Source organism: Mastomys coucha, unplaced genomic scaffold (genome assembly GCF_008632895.1).
Source record: "Mastomys coucha isolate ucsf_1 unplaced genomic scaffold, UCSF_Mcou_1 pScaffold18, whole genome shotgun sequence".
Taxonomy (NCBI): domain Eukaryota; kingdom Metazoa; phylum Chordata; class Mammalia; order Rodentia; family Muridae; genus Mastomys; species Mastomys coucha.
Window position 1 is genome coordinate 26,821,482 of NW_022196900.1, and position 21,216 is coordinate 26,842,697.

At 37.4% G+C, this 21,216-nt stretch overlaps 1 protein-coding gene across 6 annotated transcripts in view; it reads right to left on the reverse strand.

The window, feature by feature from the left end:
• Window positions 1-21,216, reverse strand: part of Astn2 (astrotactin 2) — a 1,002,270-nt gene that overhangs the window by 664,646 nt on the left and 316,408 nt on the right. For all 6 annotated transcript variants that reach the window (XM_031377658.1, XM_031377656.1, XM_031377657.1 and 3 more), the window contains one exon: window positions 3,938-4,045. In XM_031377658.1, coding sequence (XP_031233518.1) covers window positions 3,938-4,045 — 108 coding nt within the window. The remainder of the gene's footprint in view (window positions 1-3,937; window positions 4,046-21,216) is intronic.

The following is a 21,216-nucleotide window of genomic DNA, read 5'->3' on the forward strand; positions in this document are numbered from 1 at the left end:
GAGACTTGTGCATGAACGTTTTGCAAGCCCAAGGCAGGAATACTAGAAACAGATATTGTATGATAATTGAGCAAGAAGCCTTGGGAAATCTGTTCAAGAGAAAACAAACAAACAAACAACAAATAAATCACTCCTTGGGGCTTGGAGATGAGTTAGTGGTCTATTTATATATATAAAAAAAATCCTACAAAAAAAGGCAACCACTGGAACCCACTGGTCCTGGTGTCCTCAATGAACCCCAAAGATCTCTGTCTTTTTTTTTTCTGGGCACTTCAAAGATGGCACTAGTCAAATGCCATACGCTTCCATATTTGGAAAAGACAGCACAGGTTTTATTTTTAAGTGGATACAAAGAGGGCACAGTGAGTTAATATGGAATCCCAAATGCTACGAGAGAGCTGTTTCCTACAGCATGGGGATTTGCCTTTCCTGGTATTTTTATCTCTTTCTCCTTGACTTCCTTATACTAGAGCTTTTGCTACCAAGCCAGAGTGGCTCACATACTGCTGGGCAGACCTCAGGGAGCGGCTGACTCACTGCATTTGCTGAGGAGGAGCTTGGATGGTAGCCACAGAGGTAGGGAGAGTACTGGCATCTTGTGGAAAAGGAAAGTGAGCAGCAGAGTCCACCTAGGTGGCTGAAGGTAGCTGAACTTTGGTCCTGGCTCCCACCCTTGAGAAACAGTAAATGGGAAAACCTTGGGCAAAAGATTCAAATGAGACAAAACCTGAAGTAAGCATGTTTAAAAGATTCACTGATACATAGCACAGAGAGAAGGAAGCTCCAAAAGAGGATTGGACCAGCTCCTGCCTTTCCTGGTACTATTTCATGTTCCAGATAATGGAAGCCTGGGCAGGTGGCTTTTCACTAATGTCTAGTAGTGATTTGCCAATTGATGTGAGATTCCTGACATCCTTAGACACATATTAATTTTTCCTTGGTAGTTTAGCTCTGTTTCAATGTCTTTACTTCACCCTAACATCTGCTTGAATTCTTTATAGATATTAATTAATTTTGTTCTTTAGGATATTCTTCCAGACTGTTAGTCTTATATCCTCAGTTCCTTATTTTATTATTCAGGAAAAGACTACACAGGGATGCACATGACATTTGTTAAAATGATACCAGTTAGTGTCTGGACTGGAATTTGAACTCAGGAAGCCCAAAATCAAGTTCTTAATACTGTGTTCTATTATTAGGGCAGCCTGGAGGACTCTCAGACTTCTCTTGGTTCACTTTTATACCATGTATTTTCCCCAATAATACTGTGAGTGCTGCAGACTCATCAACTCCTTTGCTTAATCTAAGAAGAACAGAAGTGGCCTTGGCCCTTGTATGGAGAACTGTAGCATCCAAAGAATTAGACATTCAGCTCTAAGTGTATTTGGCTAGTACAGAGGTTTTGCCATGTCCTGATCATCTTCATGACTTCAACAAAATATCAGAAGATGCAACATCAGGAAGAGCAACAAGACTTACAAGCTCAACAAAGTCAAGTGCATAATCAATATTGCACCTTGAACAGCAGTATAACCTGCTTGTTCACCAGGACAAAATTTAGAGAAGTATGCTCAGGGGCTCACATGAATTTCTCTCCTCATTTGGTTCTATTGCTCACTCTATCATTTTCCCTTCTGTTTTTCATTGTCAAGTAGTTTCACATTTTTTTATATAGTACAACCTCCACATGGTTAAAGAGTTTAAAACTTTTCCTTGGTTTTGTCTTCATGTGGTTGCTGCTTGCAGCACTGGCTGTGGTATGTATATATGTATGAATGTATATATGTATGAATGTATGTACATATGTATGTATGTATGTATGTATGTATGTATGTATGTACTATGTAAGCAAGAAAGAGAGAACATAAAGGAAGAGTAACTAGGAAATGGCTGGAGTTAAAAGCAGGAAATAAAGAAGAGGAAAAAAGTAAAGGAGAGAGTGAGAAGAGAGATAAGAAAAGAAGGAAGTGAATGTGACAGTAGATGGAGACAGAGGGATAAGAGAAGAAGAAAGAAGATAAAAGAAGTAGGCAGATATCAAGTCAACATAGCATCCTATGAAGGAAGAGATATGTGCAGCAGAAACCAGAAATGCAAGAAGAAGACTGTGCTATTAGTGGGAAACTAATGGCAGGAGAGAAGGAGGAAGTGGCTTTGGCACTGCTTTGGCAGGTAGGGCTCGGGAAGGAGGAAGAGGATGTCACAGCTGTGTTCTTCTGTGTCCTAAGAACACAGACAGGCCTTTGGGAGTGTCTGGGGCTGTGGGTCAAATCTTTTATGTCAAGTCCTGTTGCTTGCCTTTGCTTTTATTTTTTAAGTTTAACTCCAATTTATAGGCTGTGTGCTCAGTGATTGATGCTTTTCCAATTAGCTATAAATAGGCTAGTCCTGCTGAGGAAACCCACCATTCCCTGCTTCTAATTTTGGCTGTGGACTGAGGGAGGAGAACACAGGTAAGGAATCATTGATCACCAGCCTCTAAATCTGCAATACAATAGATCCCAGAAAGCCACTGCATGGGATGAACTGAGAAGCAGGGCCTATTAGTTACAGGCTGTAGAGGCTAAAAATTCTTCCTAGGGGATGGGTCAATGGGAGTGCTTTCTATATGGAGCCTTTTTTTTTTTTTTTTCATGATAGGTACCAAGGGTAGGGAGACTAGAATCAAAGCAGTAAGAACAAAAGTGACATTAAAATTTTTTCCCTTAAACCAAGTACTGTGATGATTTTTTTATATAATGTGATAAAAATCAATATCCAACTCTAAATGGCAGTTTTAGACATTACAAGGCCCGTTCTATAGATGAAGGGATGTAAATAACTTGCTCAAGGGTAAAATGTGTCCAAAAATATGTGATTCACGACATTACAATGAAAGGTCCATCATGAACAAATGTTCCTGGCTCAGGCAACACTTAAGCACCCCTATGTGTGGTAGAAATTCTGACATATCCATAACCCACCAATATTAATAATTAACCATAGTTCTCAAAATGACAGTCAGTGCAAGGTGACAGACATGCCTTACTGTGATATTGAACCTTCTGTTCATTGAGTAGTCAAAGCTTGTCAATCTGTGCTAGCCCTTGACATTTAGTATATGTTCACACCCCAGGGTCTCTTATACAAATATCACTTCACATTTTCTGATTCCCCAGCCTTAGGTATGAGAAGAGGTATTGCTTATATACATGTGCATATATATATATATATATATATATATATATATATATATATATATGATTTGCTATAACACAGTGTTTTCTTGTATGTCCTACCAAATCAGAGTCATAAGAGAACTTTGAACTTCAGCTGCAGGTGCAGCCCTGTAATGACTCTTGCTCTGGCATTTTGATATCCCTTAAACTGACTGTCACTGTGATGAATAAATGTTGAAGGCACTCTTTAGTAGGTCACAAAATGCCTCCTTGACAGGGATCAACTACAGAATACTGAGATTCAGGGAAACACAATATTATAGGACAAATGTTTAATTCTATCCCCCAGAACTTATACATTTTTCACTTGAGAATATTCTCTCTTTACATTTTTACTGCTAAGAAATGTAAAGTTAAATTGCTAGCTCATGTTAAGAACTGGCCTCCACCCATGGTTCGAATTAACCAGCACACATCTAACCTAAATTTATTTTTAGCACTAGTTTCCTTTCAATATGATTAGTCATTTCATTTCCTATACTGAAATTTCAATATACATACATTTAAAGAAAATTGGCTCTAATTGTTTTGAAGAGTGATGTAGGGCAGGAAATAAGGAACAGAACTGAACAGGGAAGATTAAAGGTCAGCAGTGTGATCGGTTTGGGGGATGCTTAATGTGTTGAAAGAGATTTACATTGCCACGTATCATATAGTCTGTTTCCTGGACTTTGAAAATACACATGGCAGTTCTGGAAAATTCCCAGGGACTCGATTACCTTTGCTGCGGCGGCGACTGCGGTACTGCTCTGTGTAGAACGTCAGCTGTGTTTCGTCATCTGCTTCTGAGCCTGATGTGCCTTTGGTTCTCCCAAAGCTGATTCCCCCTGCAGAAAAACACCATCAATCAGTCAGCTTTGTAGTACTCCAGAACCTTGTTAAACTCGTCAGCCATCCTGAAGACCCAAGGTTCTATCCTTGAGCTTCTCCTGATGATCCCCACTGACACAGGAGTCTACATGATGGATGAAAGTAGTTGAGATTGGCAGTGAGGCAGGTCTGGGTTCTAATCATGGTTCAGCAGCTTCCAAGGTATGTGACCTTGAGGTGCCATGTCACCTTTATGAGCTCTAAGCTGTTTCTAAAACAAGTGCAGTAAATCTTAACCTTGTGGATTTGCTTTGAAGTAATATTACATGTAAAAATTAGGTCCACAGTGTGTAATAAATAATGGAAACCAACTATTGCTACATGTGATGAGATTAACTAAAAATAAAATTCTCCAGGCAACTTAATTTCAGATTCATTTCAATCATAGGCTCAGGATATGCCAGGCTTAAAGCCACACATAGAGACACTAAGATAAATGCCTCTCAGCCCTTACCAGCCAGGGTATCATAAGCTAGTCATGGGGACAAATGGGATCCTTAGGAGCCTTAAACCTAATTCATGGCCTATGTTTTCCACACAACGAGATGCTAGGAATATGGGGAAGAGCAATTCATTTTAACATGGAGGACCTAGGAAAGCTTTATGGAGGAGGGAAGATTTAAAGCATGGTTTGAAAGATAGATGGGGCTTTGGCTTAAAAAAAAAATAGTTTCCAGGAGCTGCCTTGTGAAGCCTTCCTAAGGTAAGGAAGGTGGGCAGATACAGACAACATCAAGCCCAGGACTGAGTAGCAATGAGTCACTCATGTCACACAGTGAGAGACTTGAGTGCACCACCAAGGAGTGATGGGGTGGGGCTTTTTCTTTAATTGTCACAGAAATTACCCGAGAAAGAAAATGAATTGATTATATGTGTGAACCAGGAAGGATAGATACTCTAGGCACCCAGGTAGTGGAATGTGTGCCAGTCAGAGTGAGCATAAGGAGACACTATGATGGCCCAGAAGAACAGTGGCAGGATGGGAGAGGGCTAGGTACAGAGTGGATGGGAAAGGGGATGAATATAAGAAAGGCTACAGAGATGGATTCGGAGGAACATGCAGGAGAGAAGACCATGTTTTGTAGGCTATGAACAATTGATTCCTCAAAGAACAATATCCAAACACTAGCAATCTTTAACTCAGAAAAGGAAAGTGCGGGAGTCACTATTTTTCCTCTTTGTGTTTTTGAGGTTTGTATTTGTTCACTTTTTGTTTAGTTGTTAGGGAGTGAGAGTGTGAGTGAGTCAGGGACTGAGTCAAGTCAGGGCTTTGAGGTGCGCTCTTTTTACTTAGCTGATTCTAGCCTTCAAGTCTTGATCCACTTCTTCTGCCTTCCAAATGCTGGGATTACATGCATACAGCATCCTTCCTGGTACTACCTTCAGAGTTTTTGTGGTTTTATTTTTTTTTAAAAGAGAAGCAAATTAAAAAAGAAAAGCTATTGAAAGATATAGATTAAGACACTGAGGAATTCTATACCTAGAGAAGAATCAAGGGGGATAGAGATCTAGAGTACGGTGTAGGTGGACAGGGGGAAAGAAGGGGATTTTAAAGAATTAGACTTCAGTTGTACAAATAATAGACTATGTCCAGGGAGACAAGAGTCTGGTAAAACTAGTTTTTCTGGGTGGAGAATAGAATAACTGGAGAATAAGGGAAAAGGGAGGCTATTCTGCCCTATAAATCTTTTGAATCTTTTGAATCAAACACCATGAAACCCATTACCTTCTTGAAAGTTCTACCTGAGGAGAAGAAAAAGCATAGATTAGAGGAAAATGTTATTCAATGCACTAAAGGATTTCTCTCTGTAGTTTCCTTGGGTAGGGATTTGAAATGGCATTCACTACACTGACATTACACTTGCAGATACCCTGTGCACAGCATGATATTATACTTTTATTCATTCTAGCACTGTTGCTGCAAGATTTGTATACATGACAGCATGACATCCTCATGGGGATATAGTCATTAGGGAGTTGTAATTAACAATCTAGATAATTATTCTAGTTTGATTTCCATGTCTGTGATCAAACTCTTTGACAACTCAGCAAAGGAAAGCATTTATTTCATCTTACAGGTTGCAGTCCATCACTGAGAAATGTTAAGCCAGGAATCCATGAAGGAATTTGAAGCAAAAACTACAGAAGAATGTTGATTCCTGCTGTCTTGGCCAGGCTCGGGTAGCTTGTTCATGCATTCTATTATCACTGGCTGGGGGAATGGCACCTCCCACAGAACACTGAGCCCTACTACATCAGTTAACAACTAAGACAATCATGCAGATACACATCTGTAGAATCTGTTGAAGACAATTACCAAACTGAGAATATCATTTCAGCTAATTCTAGGCTATGTTGAGAGTTAAGCAAGGACCTCAATGAATTAAAGAAACAAGGATGTGCTGGGTCACTGCTAATTGTTGGAGCAGACCTAGGTGCAAATTAGGAGAGTTATGGTTTAAGGTTCACGTTCTTGTTCTAAATATGGGGTCTCTAGTATTCAAATTGGCCTCTGTACTGAATGATTTGATGTCAACTTGATACATGTTAGAGTCATCTGAGAGGAGGGAACCTCAATTAAGAAAATGTCTCCATAAGACTGAGCTGTAGGCAAGCCTGTAGGGCATTTTCATCATTAGAGACTGATAGAAAAGGACCTAGTCTATTGTAGGTGATGTTATCTCTGGGTTGGTGTTCCTGGATTCTTGCTTAGCCTGAAAAGAGGCTAAGCAAGCCATGTAAACAAGCCAGTAGTCAAAATCCATCTATGACTTCTGAATCAGCTCCTGACTCCATGTTCTGGCTGTTTGAGTTCCTCTTAGGGCTTCTATCAAAGATAGACTACAAGGCAGATGTATAAATCAAATATATTCTTTTCTCCCCAACTTGATTTTGGTCATGGTGTTTCACTGCAGCAATAGTAACCACAACAAAGCCAGACTTCTTGAAACATACCCAGAAGAAACTTTTGAAAAAACAGTATAGGTTCATCATCAAGGTGTCAAGTCCTGTGGGATGAGCATTCCTTACCTCCTGCCAAAGACATTGACCTCATATGACAGTGGTATCATTATGTCTGATTTACAAATGAAGCAACTAAGATTCAGAAAAGAGAAATGAATTAGTAATAATTGAAGCTGGGCCTTTCAGCTATGAGGGATAGGACTGTATTTAAGTGTAACAGACCATAAATTTGAAGGACAGACATTTGTTCTCTGTTTCCCTCCTAACAGAGAATTTTCATTTTCCTGTCTTTTTGAGATTGGTGGGAAAGGAACCCTGGGTCTCATGCATGCTGTTGAAATGATCAACCTCTAAGCTATCAAAGATAGGATTTCCATGAATGAAAAATTACAAGGCTGGCCTCAACTTATCTTTGCGACAAGATATATCATCACATAGGAGCTGAGAGGACATCTCGTCAATTCAACTGAAAATAACAGCAGGGCTTGGAGACAGTAGAATACTTCAGTTCTACCAAATGAAATAGCCTATCAGAAAGCTTTGAGAAAGGGCTGCCAGGGACCCTGTGAAATTCTGGAAGTAGCTGACTAACAGAAGGCCCCTGACTAGCAGGATTTTAAAAGTTATCATCAAAATACTTTTACTGTCATAAAGACAAAAACAAAAAGAAAAAGGAGAAAGAAGTTGGTGGGAGAAAAGGAGAACATTTTCATCTACTGATTTCTCATCCAGAGAGAATTGAAGACATTTGAAGAAGATACTCTAGGAGCCAGAAAGAACCACTATCTACTGCCTACTGCTCCAGGACTACAACAGACCTCCTGCTGTCCCTTAGAGCCATACCCATTACAGTGAAACTCTTATTCCATGCCCTTCCTACCTTGGACTCTACTTCCTCACTATATACTTTTTTCCTTTCTTCCTTTGGCAAGAAAATGATCTGCTCTGCTCTAAATAGTGAACTTAAATGTTATACATGATTCAGAAAGAATTCAAAGCTAGTGGAGGTGACAGAAAAGGTATTAGATAATTCTAATGTAGTAAGAAAAGTTAACAACACACAGTGATATTTTTCTGAAGGACACTGGGCTAAACATTTAACTCATGCTGGCTCATGTTATCACCCTACTACTTTACTTCACATGTTCATGGGTGAGAACATGAAGGCACAGGAAAGAAAAGTGATATGATACATCCAAGTTCATACTCCCATTCAAATCTCAAAAGAGACTCTAGAGTCTATTCCTTCAGGCTCTATCCTTGTATGCAACAAGACATAAACAAATACCTCATATATTGTCCCCAGAATCCAGTGGCAACATCAGGAGTCCTTCTTATCTGAACAGTATGATGCAAGGTAGAAAGTGAGATTTGGGGTTATAGTTGAATCTCTCTATCTCCAAAATCATTCTCATAAGTAGAATAACATGGAGAAGGGGTGTGTGTGTGGGCAGGCATGCTCACTTTGGGAAGGTATGTATGAGAGCAATGAATCCACATTCTAAGCACTGTAGTTTAGCAGGTCTTTTCCATCATTCTATCATAGGAACATGTTTTCTGCTTCTCCTCTGAGGTTTGCAGTAGTAACTCCCCAAAACTCTAATCAGCTTAGGAAGATATTAGCACTTATCCATCCTTCCATATGCCTCAGAACACAGAGAAAAACATCTTGTAACCTGAAAAGGATAATAGTTGTTATTCATCCTCAAACCTCCTCTGATTCCCACATCCCTTCTGCAATATTAAAGAACTTATTTTCAATAAGATTACTTACTCTTCAACCTTTCTAGGAGAAGTATAATGTAAACCACACACGTAAGTCTAAGTGTTGGTGCTCTTGTGAAACTAACTCCTAACAGAGAGAATTTGGGTGTCTCTGACTCTTTTGCCTGTACTGGTACTCTTTCCCTCTTACTGGATTGCCCATCCAGCCTTGATTGAGGCTATTCATATTGAAACTTGTTATGCTATGTTTGGTTGATATTCCTGAAAGTCCTGCTCTTTTCTGAAGGAAAACAAAAAATGAGAGAGGGAGAGGGGAAGTGAGGAGGAAATCTGGGAGGTGTGGTTAAAATATATGTGTAAGTGAAGAATAAATAAAAACTCCAAATTTTGGCTGGAATGTGATGTATAAGATAAGAATAAATAAAAAAATTACAAAGAAAACATTCTTAAAAATGTAAGAATAAGGGCTGGAGAGGAGGTTCAGTGGTTTCAAAAACTGGCAGTTCTTCCATAAGACCGGTGTTTAATTTGAGCACTCACAAGGTGGCTCACAACCATTTGTGACTCCATTCTTAAGGCTTCCAATGCCCTCTTCTGATCTTAGTGAGCACTGAATACACATGGTGCACAGATATATGTTTGGCAAACATTAGTATAATTAGTACCCATAAAGTAGAAGCAAATAAAATATAAAATAGTAAGAATGAATTAAATTAATATTCAGGAAACATTTCAAAAGATATATGAAAAATATCATGTCCAAATATAACTAAATAAAACAACACAGAAATATCATGTATTTTTATAATGAGTCTTCAAAATTGGGTATATATGCCATGTCTGCAACATATTTTGTAATAATTGAGCAAACAGGGACACTTCATAAAAATACCAAGGAACAAGGAACGTCCATTAAGCCTAAGGACAGAGCTTCAGAAGGGTTTACAGAGCAAACATCAGTCCCCAGGAGATGCTCTAATTGTAGGGAGTAATGCCCACTTCCAGGAAATGTCCCCAGTAAGGGGTGGATCCCCCCCTCCTACATGCAATTGGTATGCCTTCCTCACCTGGGGCACAGAGGTCAATGAAAACAAAAGACAATGGGCTCCACCAACTCATGCTGTAAACCTATGTACTGGGAAGGTATAAAAGTGTGTGGTTTTGTTCTTGGGGGTCGCCTTTCTCTGAATGCAGGACAACCCCAGTATACTGGTTCAATTAAAACCTCATGAAAATTGCAGCGATCTCCATCCCTGATTCTTTGTGAGTGGGGCACCCATGCCGAATTGAACAATTTCTATATAGACAATCTGTATTTCATGTACCCACTACACTGGAGAACACATTTCTGTAGGCACTTGTACAGCCAATATTATTCCAAAGAATAATTAAAGCCAGGACCTGGGCACAGGAGAAAGATGAATAAGCCATGGGTCGCATAGATTGCTAATTTTTGTGTGTGTATTACATAAAAAAGGTTGAGATGAGATCCCATTAAATAACAATACTCACAGTCCTAGCTCTCAAGGCTCTTAGGCTCTAGTTTCTCATTGGTTTAATTCATGATGTCTGAGAGGTTGTAGATGTCAGAATAAGAAAATTAAGTTATTGGCATCCAATATGAGTTATAACATTATGCCTTACTCATTCACTGTGTGAACTTGGCCCATAATCTTTACCCCTCAGAATTCATATTTGACTGTCAGGTCACATGAGTCATTACGGGTACACTGCTATGTTGCATATAAACAATTAGAATAGAGACCAAAAGCTTGAGAATAGCTTTTTGAGAGAAAGCTTGCTTTCTTAATTTTTACTTGTATGAATTAGGAAGAAAGGAAAAGCTGATGTCAGTCTTCCACTGTGACATCCTGGAAAGGTGGCAGCTAGCCAAGGTATATAGCCATTGAGTAGCGATATAATCTGAAGGGGTGAGATGCCAATTGTGGACTGACTCGGAGGTGATTCAGATGGATGCTAAAGGGCTCCCACTGCTGCTGTTTTGATATAACACCGATGATTTAGTGCCTTAAGGTAGAGCCATTAATTACTTTGAGCTGCTCTGGTATTTCCATTTAGTCACAGACTTGAAAAAGAACAGAAGATGTGATCTACCTCTCTGAACTTATAACTTCTGTCCATATTCCCAGACCTCCTGATTCTCTTTTCTTAATGGTCTGGATGGAGCTACCAACGTGTTATAATGGACACATACCACAGGGCAAAAAGTGGTATATAGGACATTTGACATGTAAAAATAAATGCTTCCTCATAAGAGTCAAAAGTAATTGTGAATTTTAGTGACAAACAAACCAACACTCAGAATTTGTACCAGACCCTGGTGATTCTAGAGAGCAAAACTCAACATTAAAATTGGTTTTGGTCTGATTCAACATCCTTGTTCTCATGCTCAATTTTATTATTTATTGAGGAAATCAAAATAAAAAAGTCATTGATACCAGGTTAAAATGCCTGTTTGGTCTTCAGAAAAACAGTTAAAAAAAAAAAAGCAAACGTTAATTAACTGTGCATACAATGACAATGGATGAAAATAGTGCAGCTGCTAGGAAAAGTGCTTTGGAAGTTTCTTAAACTGTTAAACACATTTACTGCATAAAGCAAGAATTCTCTGTCAAGGCATGTGACACTAAGCACAGAAAGTTATTTCAACAAATACATGTATGTAGATATTCATAGTGATAATTTCCACAAAGTTCAAATGTTGTAACAACAAATTGCAGCATAGCCACATGAAATGCTACTGACAGGGGATAAATGCTGACATATTAAACCATGCAGATAGACCTCACCAACATTTTGCTAAATAAAAGAAGGTGAATATAAAAGGTCACAAGTAGTATGGCATAGGCTCTATGAACTACCCAAAGAAGATCCAGCCAAAGGAAAGGAAATAGATAGACTTGGAGTTGCTAGGGTTGGGAAGAGGTTGGCAAGGATAGGGAATGACTGTTAAGAACTACTTGTTTCTGTTTGTGGTGATGAGTATGCTTGGAACTAGAAAGAGGTGAGGGTTACACAAGCCTACAAATTTGTGAAATGTCACTGAACTGTGAGCATTAAAATGATTAATGGCTCATTTTTTATTATGTAGTTTTTTTAGTTAAACATTTATAAAACATTAAAAGCCCCTCTGCTTTGTAAGATCATTAGACTGATGGTGGATATGAAGCATAAGGGATGTGGGAAAGGACAGAAGGGACAGCTGGGGAAAAGAGTTGAGGTGGTATGCAGCTTCCTTGAAGGGGTACAAGCACTGAGGCTTCCTGGATCCAAGCCTAGTGCTTGCGGTGGAGAAGATAACCTCACCTCTACTAGATCTTGAATTCACTTCAAATAATGCTAGCAACATAACTCAATCAATATGAATTAATCTAAAAGCTATATACTAAGCGATCACACTATCAAACATTCTTCTAGTCGTTGATAATGCTGCAAACAAAACAGACAAACATACCTGAGTTTTTCAAATCATCTTTCTGGAGAAGCATCTGATATAATTGGACATGACATTCTTGGGATTAGAAAAACTCTCTATAAAAATTATTTTATGCAGTTTGCCCATAAATAAATGGAGATATTCATAAGTATTTAGAGGTTTACTTTAGATAGCTGGTGGAAAACAGGAAACATGATCTCTAGTTTAGGCTTGGGCAAAGCAGTACATTCAAACAAGTCAGAGTTCATACTATGGAGAAAGCAAGAGAACACAAGGTCCTTGCCTGGTCTCTGAGAGGTAGAATGCTGTTCTTCTTTGTGAATCTACTCTCTCTCCCTGGGCTGCCCTGCCTACAGACCTCTTCTGTCAGCTGCTGGTAAGCCTGCCTCTAATCTCTCCACACTCCATCTTCTGCTCTTGCTATCATGATGGATGGTAGTGACATGTTAAATTATTCAGGCTTCATGTCTTCCTCAAGAGGGTGACAATGATATTGCATTTTCAGATTGCTCCAAACTGAACCAAATAGAGAAATATGAGTCTACGGAATGCAAAAGCCCATCAGACACCCCAACCATCCTAAAATTATAAATGGTGGCATGCATGGGTGGAGGGCAGAAACCACTAAAGCTTTCCATGTCCTCTGAACCACACAAGTAGCAATTACTCCCAGCTCTGGATCTAAATCACAGATGTTCACATGCATTCACCATTTAGAGATACTTTTATGGATGGGGTGTGTGTGTTTTCAAGTTCTAGTGTGCTTTTGTTTTTGTAACTGCTACAAAACATTCTGAACAAAAACAACTAAGGAAAAGTGAGCTATCTTCCTTGACTCTTTCAGAATACAGTTCATTATTGAGAGAAGTCAGGGCAAGAACTCGAGGCATGAATCTAAAGCTGAATGCATGGAGGAATTCTACTTAACTGGTTTATGCTCAGCTAATTTTTTGAAGTAGAGAGAGTCCACCTACCTAGGGATGATAATATCGAGACTCGGCCTGAGCCTCTCACATCGTTCCTCAGTCAAGGCTATCTCTCACAGATATGGTCAGTTTGATTATGGGAATTCTTAATTGAGGATCCTTCTTCCCAGATAACTATAGGTTGTATCTAGTTGACAATAAAAAAATAACCAATACAGTGTGGACTTATGTGTGCATGTGCAAGACAAAGGACAATCTTGGGTTTTTTCTATAGGAATTTTAACTATCTATTTTGGGACAAGATTTCCCAGTGGTTTGGAGATCACCGGTTAGATTAGCAATGCAATGAGCCCCTACATGTGCCATCATATGTAGCATTTCTTTAGGAGGTGCTGGGGATTACATCTGGACCCTCATGTTTACATGGCAAAAGTATTTCTGAATGACCACATCATCTAGCTTACACTGAGAGCTATTTTTACAATAATGGCAATCTGCCATACATAGTGCCCAGTACACTGTACAGAGATGACTATATATGAGCTTAGGTCTCATGACTGACAGGCAGAGTAGCTATAGTTCTTAGCCAAAGTTAGGGAATCTTACAGTAAGCTGTATGAGCTAGATCCAGAAACTGGTTTATCTAAATTCCCAGGAGATTCTGGAGCATATCTGTGGCTCATGTTGAATTTTAAAATTGATTTTTATAGTGAAATATATTTACAATAAAAATACAATTAAACATGATTTTTATAATTTTATAAGAAATAGAATTACACACATTTATAGAAGACATTAAGAATTACGACTTATCTCTAAAGCACAGCTTCATGAGATCATTAAAATACTATGACATAAATCTATATTTACTGGCAGCAAAATTCTCTTTGCACAAAAGTGTACAGAGAAAAATACAAAGAGAAATTTTACACAATTGCTGGTACTCGATAAGAATTCTACTATGTATAGAATGGAAAGAAATACACACATATGTATTTTATGGTGTTAGGGATTTAGCATACAGCCTCATGCATGCCAGATGAATTATCTGCTACTGAATCAAAGTCACGGCCTTAAAGATAATTTTATTTTTTAATTCAAAAAGTATGAAGCTTTTTTATCACAGTGCTTTGGAGAATTAAGGAGAAGGATCAAAAAATGTAAGGCTAGCCTGTGATTCATAGTAAAATCATCTCTAAAGAGAGGAAAAAATCAACCAACCAATCAATCAATCAGACAAAAGAAGGAAGTAAAAATTTATTATTGGATGTTTTTATAGTTATGAACTATAGTGTAAAGCTTGTTATAATACAGAGCCATTATGTTTTTTAAAATATATGCTTTAATCACGAATGTGTACATACTGATATTTCAGAAAATCTATTGAAGACTTATAGGTTCTTGAATCCTTTCAGTGAAAAAAAATCTGAGATCTTTAAATTTCCCCTCCTTTTATGGAGGAATGAAGGACAGACCTCCAATGTTCATCTAAAAAGCAGCATAGCTTCCCAGGCTCTCTAGGAACCCAGGTGGTCTATATGTTGTCTCTTTGGAAACCTGCCACTGCACTGTGACAAGCATAGCTACATTACATAATTTTCTTCCAGTAAATTATAACACTTGATTATGAAAAACAATAGAAGTTACATTGAGTTTTGAATAAAGATTTCTTGTTACGACAACGGTTTAAACCAATTTTGTTACTTAACCTCTACTTTAGTATGACCATCCCAAGAGGAGATGTCCCAGCTTTCAAGAATAAACACCCCAATTCATCATCAAATTTCAGCTGTGAACAGAACAAAAACTCTTCAATCAAATTTGACCCATTGTTTAATTAAAATAAAATATTCTTTTCTAAAATTCCCAGTGTTAAACAGAGGAAGAATGTGTTTTCCAAGGCAGTCTGCTACAAAATCTCTCATTCTACTTTCTTTTCTGTCTTCTGTTGTTTTGTCTATTCTGGCTCACATCAGAGGTAGTTGCTTGATCCAGCTCTTACTCTTGCCTTACCTTAGGGATTAAGTCTGCAGTGCACTTAATATAGATGGATGAAGGAGAGACCTCCAATGTCCATCTAAAAGGCAGCATAGAGAGCTTCCCAGGCTCTCTCGAAACACAGGTGCTGTATATGATGTCTCTTTGGAAACCTGCCACTGTACTGTGAGAGGCAGAGCCACATGGACGGGTCATTAACAACAAAAAGACCAACTGTCAAAATAATTCAGCAATCTATGGTGGCAAAATGTGGAGGACACATCTTCCAATTGCTTCTAACTTACCTCTAATACTGAGTTTTCCTAGATGCAGCCTGGTTATCATGGTGATGAGACACCACATGCCATCTTTATCTTTGGTCAACTGAGTTTTTTATAAACTTAGTTATCTTTGATGAGTTCCTGGTTTCTGGAATCCACAAGAAAAGAATTATATTTTTTAAGGGACAAATCCCAGGATGGGATTGCAGAGGAAGTTAATAGGAGAACTACTGTATCTAGTTCTATAAAGATACTCAGAGTCTTGTTAGGCCCTAATCATATGCCAAACCTGGGCAATTGAATGATGAACTCAGTTTCCAGAGACATGTGGTATAGGTCTGTTCTGTTAGTAGCATAACAAATGAAAAAAGATATTAGCATCCAGCAAATATTGTATAATGTTTAACACTCAATTCAATTTCTCACAATAAGGATGCATTTGTCCCTTACAATGATCGGATGAGGTCAGCATTGCTACATGATTTGAACAGTGAGAATGTGACAGTCCAAGATGTTACAAATGGTTTGATCAAGGTCATACAGCTCTTAACTTGTAAAATGGAAATAGGATGTAGAGTGAGTTCTGAGGTGGGGCAATTGGTTAAAGGGCAGATTTGAGGCTCTGTTGTTGGCTGGGAATCAGGTCACCTGTGATACCCACCATCTGGATGCAACATTTGGAATAACAAGGTCTGGGTGCTCCTTTCTTCCATATGATAGCATTTCAGGAGATAGCTAGTGAGTCTACTCAGGATCTATCCACCCAAGGATAAACATTGTTAATTATGTCTTCAGCTGTTTCTCACATTCTTTCAAAATTGGACTTTTCGATTTATAATTTATTTTACAAAAGTCATAATACAGAAAAGAAAACATAGTAACCAAGCCAAACACGATTTCCTCTTATTTGTATATTGAACTACAAATTTATTATGCAATGTTTACTATTTTTTTAATGACTTTTGGATACCCTGTGAGTTTTGTAAAAACTGAGTACATACTTGTGTTTGGACTACATATTGGGATCCAATCACATCCTTAGCATTTCTATATTGCATAGTTTCTTTCCATATAATGTATGTGTATTTCTATGTATGCATATCTAGATCTACACATTAATATATTCCATACAAACATGTATACCAACAAAACATTAAGTATAATTTCTTCTAAATAATAGTCTTCTTTTTAGTCACCTTTACCCTCTTTATGGGAAATAAACATAAATCATGTATGTAATAAAAATAAAGAAGAATGTCATCAATATTATCATTTGTGTTAATATTTATCTCTAATGTAATTTAATATCTTCCTCATTATTTAACCAACCACCTAGTGCCTAAATTTTTAATTATTTTAAAATGCTGCTGGAGATTGAATTCAGGGCCTCTATCAAGCTATGTCAGCATTTTATCACTGAAATAAAGTTTTAACCATAGAAATATTTTTCTTAAAACACTTTTCTATACAATATATTTTGATCATATTATCCTTTCCTTCAGTTCCTTCTAGATTGTCCCTACCTCCCTACCCTCAACATCTAGTTTTTCCTTTCTCTTTAAAGAAAGCAAAACAAAAACCAAAATAAAACCAAAACTCAAAACTGAAAATCAAAACAAGCATGCTACAACAACAACACCTTACAGTAAGATGAAAATTGCCAGGCTTGTGTGGAGATTTTGGTACAAATGGCAGGAGGTTCTGAGTTCAAGGCTAGCCTGTTCTACAGTTAGGTCCAGAACAGCGGAGACTATGCAAAGAAACTGTCTCCAAAACAAAATAAAAAGAAACAAAAAATAGGTCAAAACAAAGCAAACACACACACACACACACACACACACACACACCAACACACACACCAACACATACACATACCAATACAAAACAACCAACCAAACAAGGCCATAGAGTTCATTTTGTATTAGCACTGGAGGATGGATGATATACCCATCCTCCCTCCATCAGAGGAAACTGATTAGAAAATTTTTTTCTTAAGACTCATGTGAATCTTACATAAAGAAGAAGTGCTATGCAAAATAGTATTGACTCAGTTCAGGCCTCAGATCCATATTGTCAAGATGTTTTGTGGCAAAGATCTATGTACACAAAACCCTGATCTACTATATGTGTGAGTGGCCACCCTATATACCTCCCATCATCTTCCACAGCACCAGATATTACATCATTATTTTAAAATCTTAGTGATGCTGATGTGTTTTCTATTCTTGGAATTTAATTTTTCATATTCATAAAACATATAGTTAGTTTGTTAAAGTAGTTTATGAATTCTGATGTCTAGAACCAGACATGACAACCCAGGTGTGATCTGACCTGTACTGAACAGGAATGGGCTATTAGCTCGTGTTTCCAAACTTTTGCAGGAGAAGCAGAGGTGCAGACAGAAGGCTTATATTCAATATATCCTTAGTTCTTTGTTCACATGCACTGCAAACACAGCAGGTCTTTTCCTGCCATGTATGTGTAGAATTGAGTTTTCTATAACAAAGTAAAAAATATTTTATACTGACAAAGTATGTCCGTATACTTTAGCCCTTTCTTCTAGTCTCTAAGGCCATCTTTGTCCAATCTGTCTGATTTTGCATTTTCACTACTTCCTGACTTTATATCCTGTATGGATTGGGTAAATATGAAAAGGCAGAACTCATAGTTACTAGGTACCTGCCAAATGACAAGTGGTAAGATTAGAGGTTTATATATGTTGAAATCCCACTTGGTACATAAGAGAGTGTAGGCTTAGTTGATGTGGTCATCTCTCTCTATATTACATAGAGGAAAACAATGTATGAAGGGAGTATTTGTCTTGGGCAACATTACAGAGTCAAAACAGGTGGGGTGGCACATGCTTTTAATGCCAGTACTCTGACAACAATTGCAGGTAGCTATCTTTGAAGTTCCAGGCCAGCTTGTGCTATGTAGTCAGACCTATCACATGGATAGATAGATAGATAGATAGATAGATAGATAGATAGATAGATAGATAGATGATAGATAGACAAATATGTATAGTGATACATACACACATATATACATATATACATACATATATACAAACATATATACATACATATATACACAGACAGATGATGATAGATAGATACATAGATAGAGATTGATACACAGATATATTTAGATCATAGATACATAGATACGTGTATGATAGATAATTACATAGTAGATTGATACATATATACATAGATATAGATATATAAATAGATAATACACAGACAGACATTTAGATAGATAGACAGAGAGACAGACAGACAGACAGACAGACAGACAGACAGACAGACAGACAGACAGATAGATAGATAGATAGATAGATAGATAGATAATCACAACTGTGCACAGTCAGGAAGATAGAACCTGTCTTTCTCTATCACTTTCCATTTCGTTCCTTCAAGAAATGGTCTGCTTCAGAAGTGTCCCAATTTTTTATCTAGGCTAACTGCCAGGAACTCCTAGCAGTGTATCTGTCTCCACTACTCTCTCTTAGGTAGGATCACAAGCACATGTCCATACTGACCTTTTGGATGCATGCTAGGGATTCAAACCTAGGTTGTCATGATTATATAGCGAACAGTCTTACACATTGCAAAATCTCTCTAGCTTCTTTACTAGACTTTTACAAGCTTCCTAGCCAGTCTTGATTCATCTAAGAAGATAACCAGTCTCATCTTAACAAAACCATATCTCAAATCATTTTAGCAACTGGAAAGCAATTTGCTTGTACTCAGAGATGGGCCTCGAGACAGGGACTTCAAAGTAAATACTTACTACTTCTATGAATGCTAAAATTCCATTCCATATAAAACATCTTTATGTTCCTTCTTCCAGTTTTCAGACTCTTTTCTTGATATAAGTGACACATCTGACAGTTTCCGAATGAATTTAGTCTATACTTTCATCTGATAATAAGGTTTCGCTTATTTGGTGCAGTGGGGCAATCATTTTCTTGTTCTTATTGTTCCAAAAGCAATTTAAAAGCTTGAATTATTTTTGTTGGGTTTCCATCAGTTTTACTCATCATACATTGACAAATATGAAGCTGTAGGTCTCTGGAAGTAGTCTGATAAGTTTAGAATACCATTAGCAATTTTGATTTTTCTTCCTAACTTTCACTTGTCTATACAAATATATCTCATCTCTATATTCTTCCCATGTCCTTTATTTTTGGTTATTTATTAGGCACTTCAGTTTTTTTCAGTCTTCTTTTCATTGTACCTATTTCATTTAAAAATATCTGGCCAAAGAACCAGCAGGCTCTCTCTCTGTTTTTAAATTATTATGTGTACGTGTTCCTAAATTTTTGGCTATAAATTTTCTTTTGAATTTGAAATGTTAGCTCTTATTTTACTAATACTTAATACTGGCAAGAATTTTATGAAGTGGTCATTTTCCTAAATTGCTGCGAACAGTACAAATTTGTATGACCCTTTCGGGAAGCAATTTGGCATAATGAAAAAGAATGTTTAAAAATGTCCATCTCTTTTGATGAACTTCTGGGAATTCACCCTAAAGAAACCATCCTATACATAGGAAGGGATTTATGCACCATTATAAATATGGCAATGTTATTTGTAAATATTAGAAAATGGATAATATCCTTTATGGCTAATTCAAAGGGAATGGTGACTGATGTTGAAATGTGATATAAGCTTTGTGGTAGTAAATAAATTCGATCATTAATAGGAGGAGAGGACCTCGGCCCTGTGAAGGTTCTGTGCCCCAGTGTAAGGGAATGCCAGGGCCAATAAGTGGGAGAGGGTGGGGTTGCAAGCATGGGGAAGGGGAAGACAACAGGGATTTGTTCTTGTTGTTTTTGTTTGTTTGTTTGTTTTTTGGAGGAGAAACTGGGAAAGGAGAAATTTACATGTAAATAAAGAAAATATATAAAAAAAATACTATAGAAAAGTTATGCCTCTATAGCAGTTTAAAGAAAGAGAGACAGAAAACATAAATTCTATATTAGTAAGTTATTAGCATTAAACATGAAAATTCTACATATATTACACAGGAATAAAACACAGATACATCTACCTTCTTACACATAAGAATGATAAATTCTTATCAAAAGATATGACACTATTTGTTGGTTCTGAAAAGGTGACACTTCAAGAAAGCAGTGACGAAGCAGAAGATGAGTTTTCTCCTTTAAAAGTTTATCTCTTGAAAGGTAAGTCAAACTTACAGACCAGATGACTAGTACATCAAGCAGTTGTCTATTGAAGATGGAGGGCCTGGTAGATGCATTTTTGTTAAGGAGAGGAACACAGAGACCAAGAAAGTGACTCTACAGACTGTATGTCTCTGGTTAATCTCTGGGCTCCACAAGTATGAGACAGGCACCAACAAGCTCAGCTAAATGTCAGAAAATTCTAGGACTGGAACCATTACATGGCATAGAAAGACTGGAAGTAGGAAAGTTAACAGTGAAAAAAAAACCCACAGTCCAGCAGTTATCATCACAATAAGCTAAGGTAGCACCCAAATTGATCTAAATTCACTAAATATACAGAGAAGCAGAAAACCTCACCCATTTCCAAGAGAAAGGAAAATTGTAAATTTTCCTTAAGAGAATATAGATGTCATGATTATCAGATAAGTGTCACTATACTTGAAATCAATTAGGCACTCAAAGGTTTCAATGAAGGAAATATAAAAATTATTACAAGAAGCATATATTAACTTTTACTGGCAAGTTGGGAAGTGGATAACTGTTGGGGAGAGTCATTTTTCTTTTAGGAGTGTGGCTACTATATATATATATATATATATAT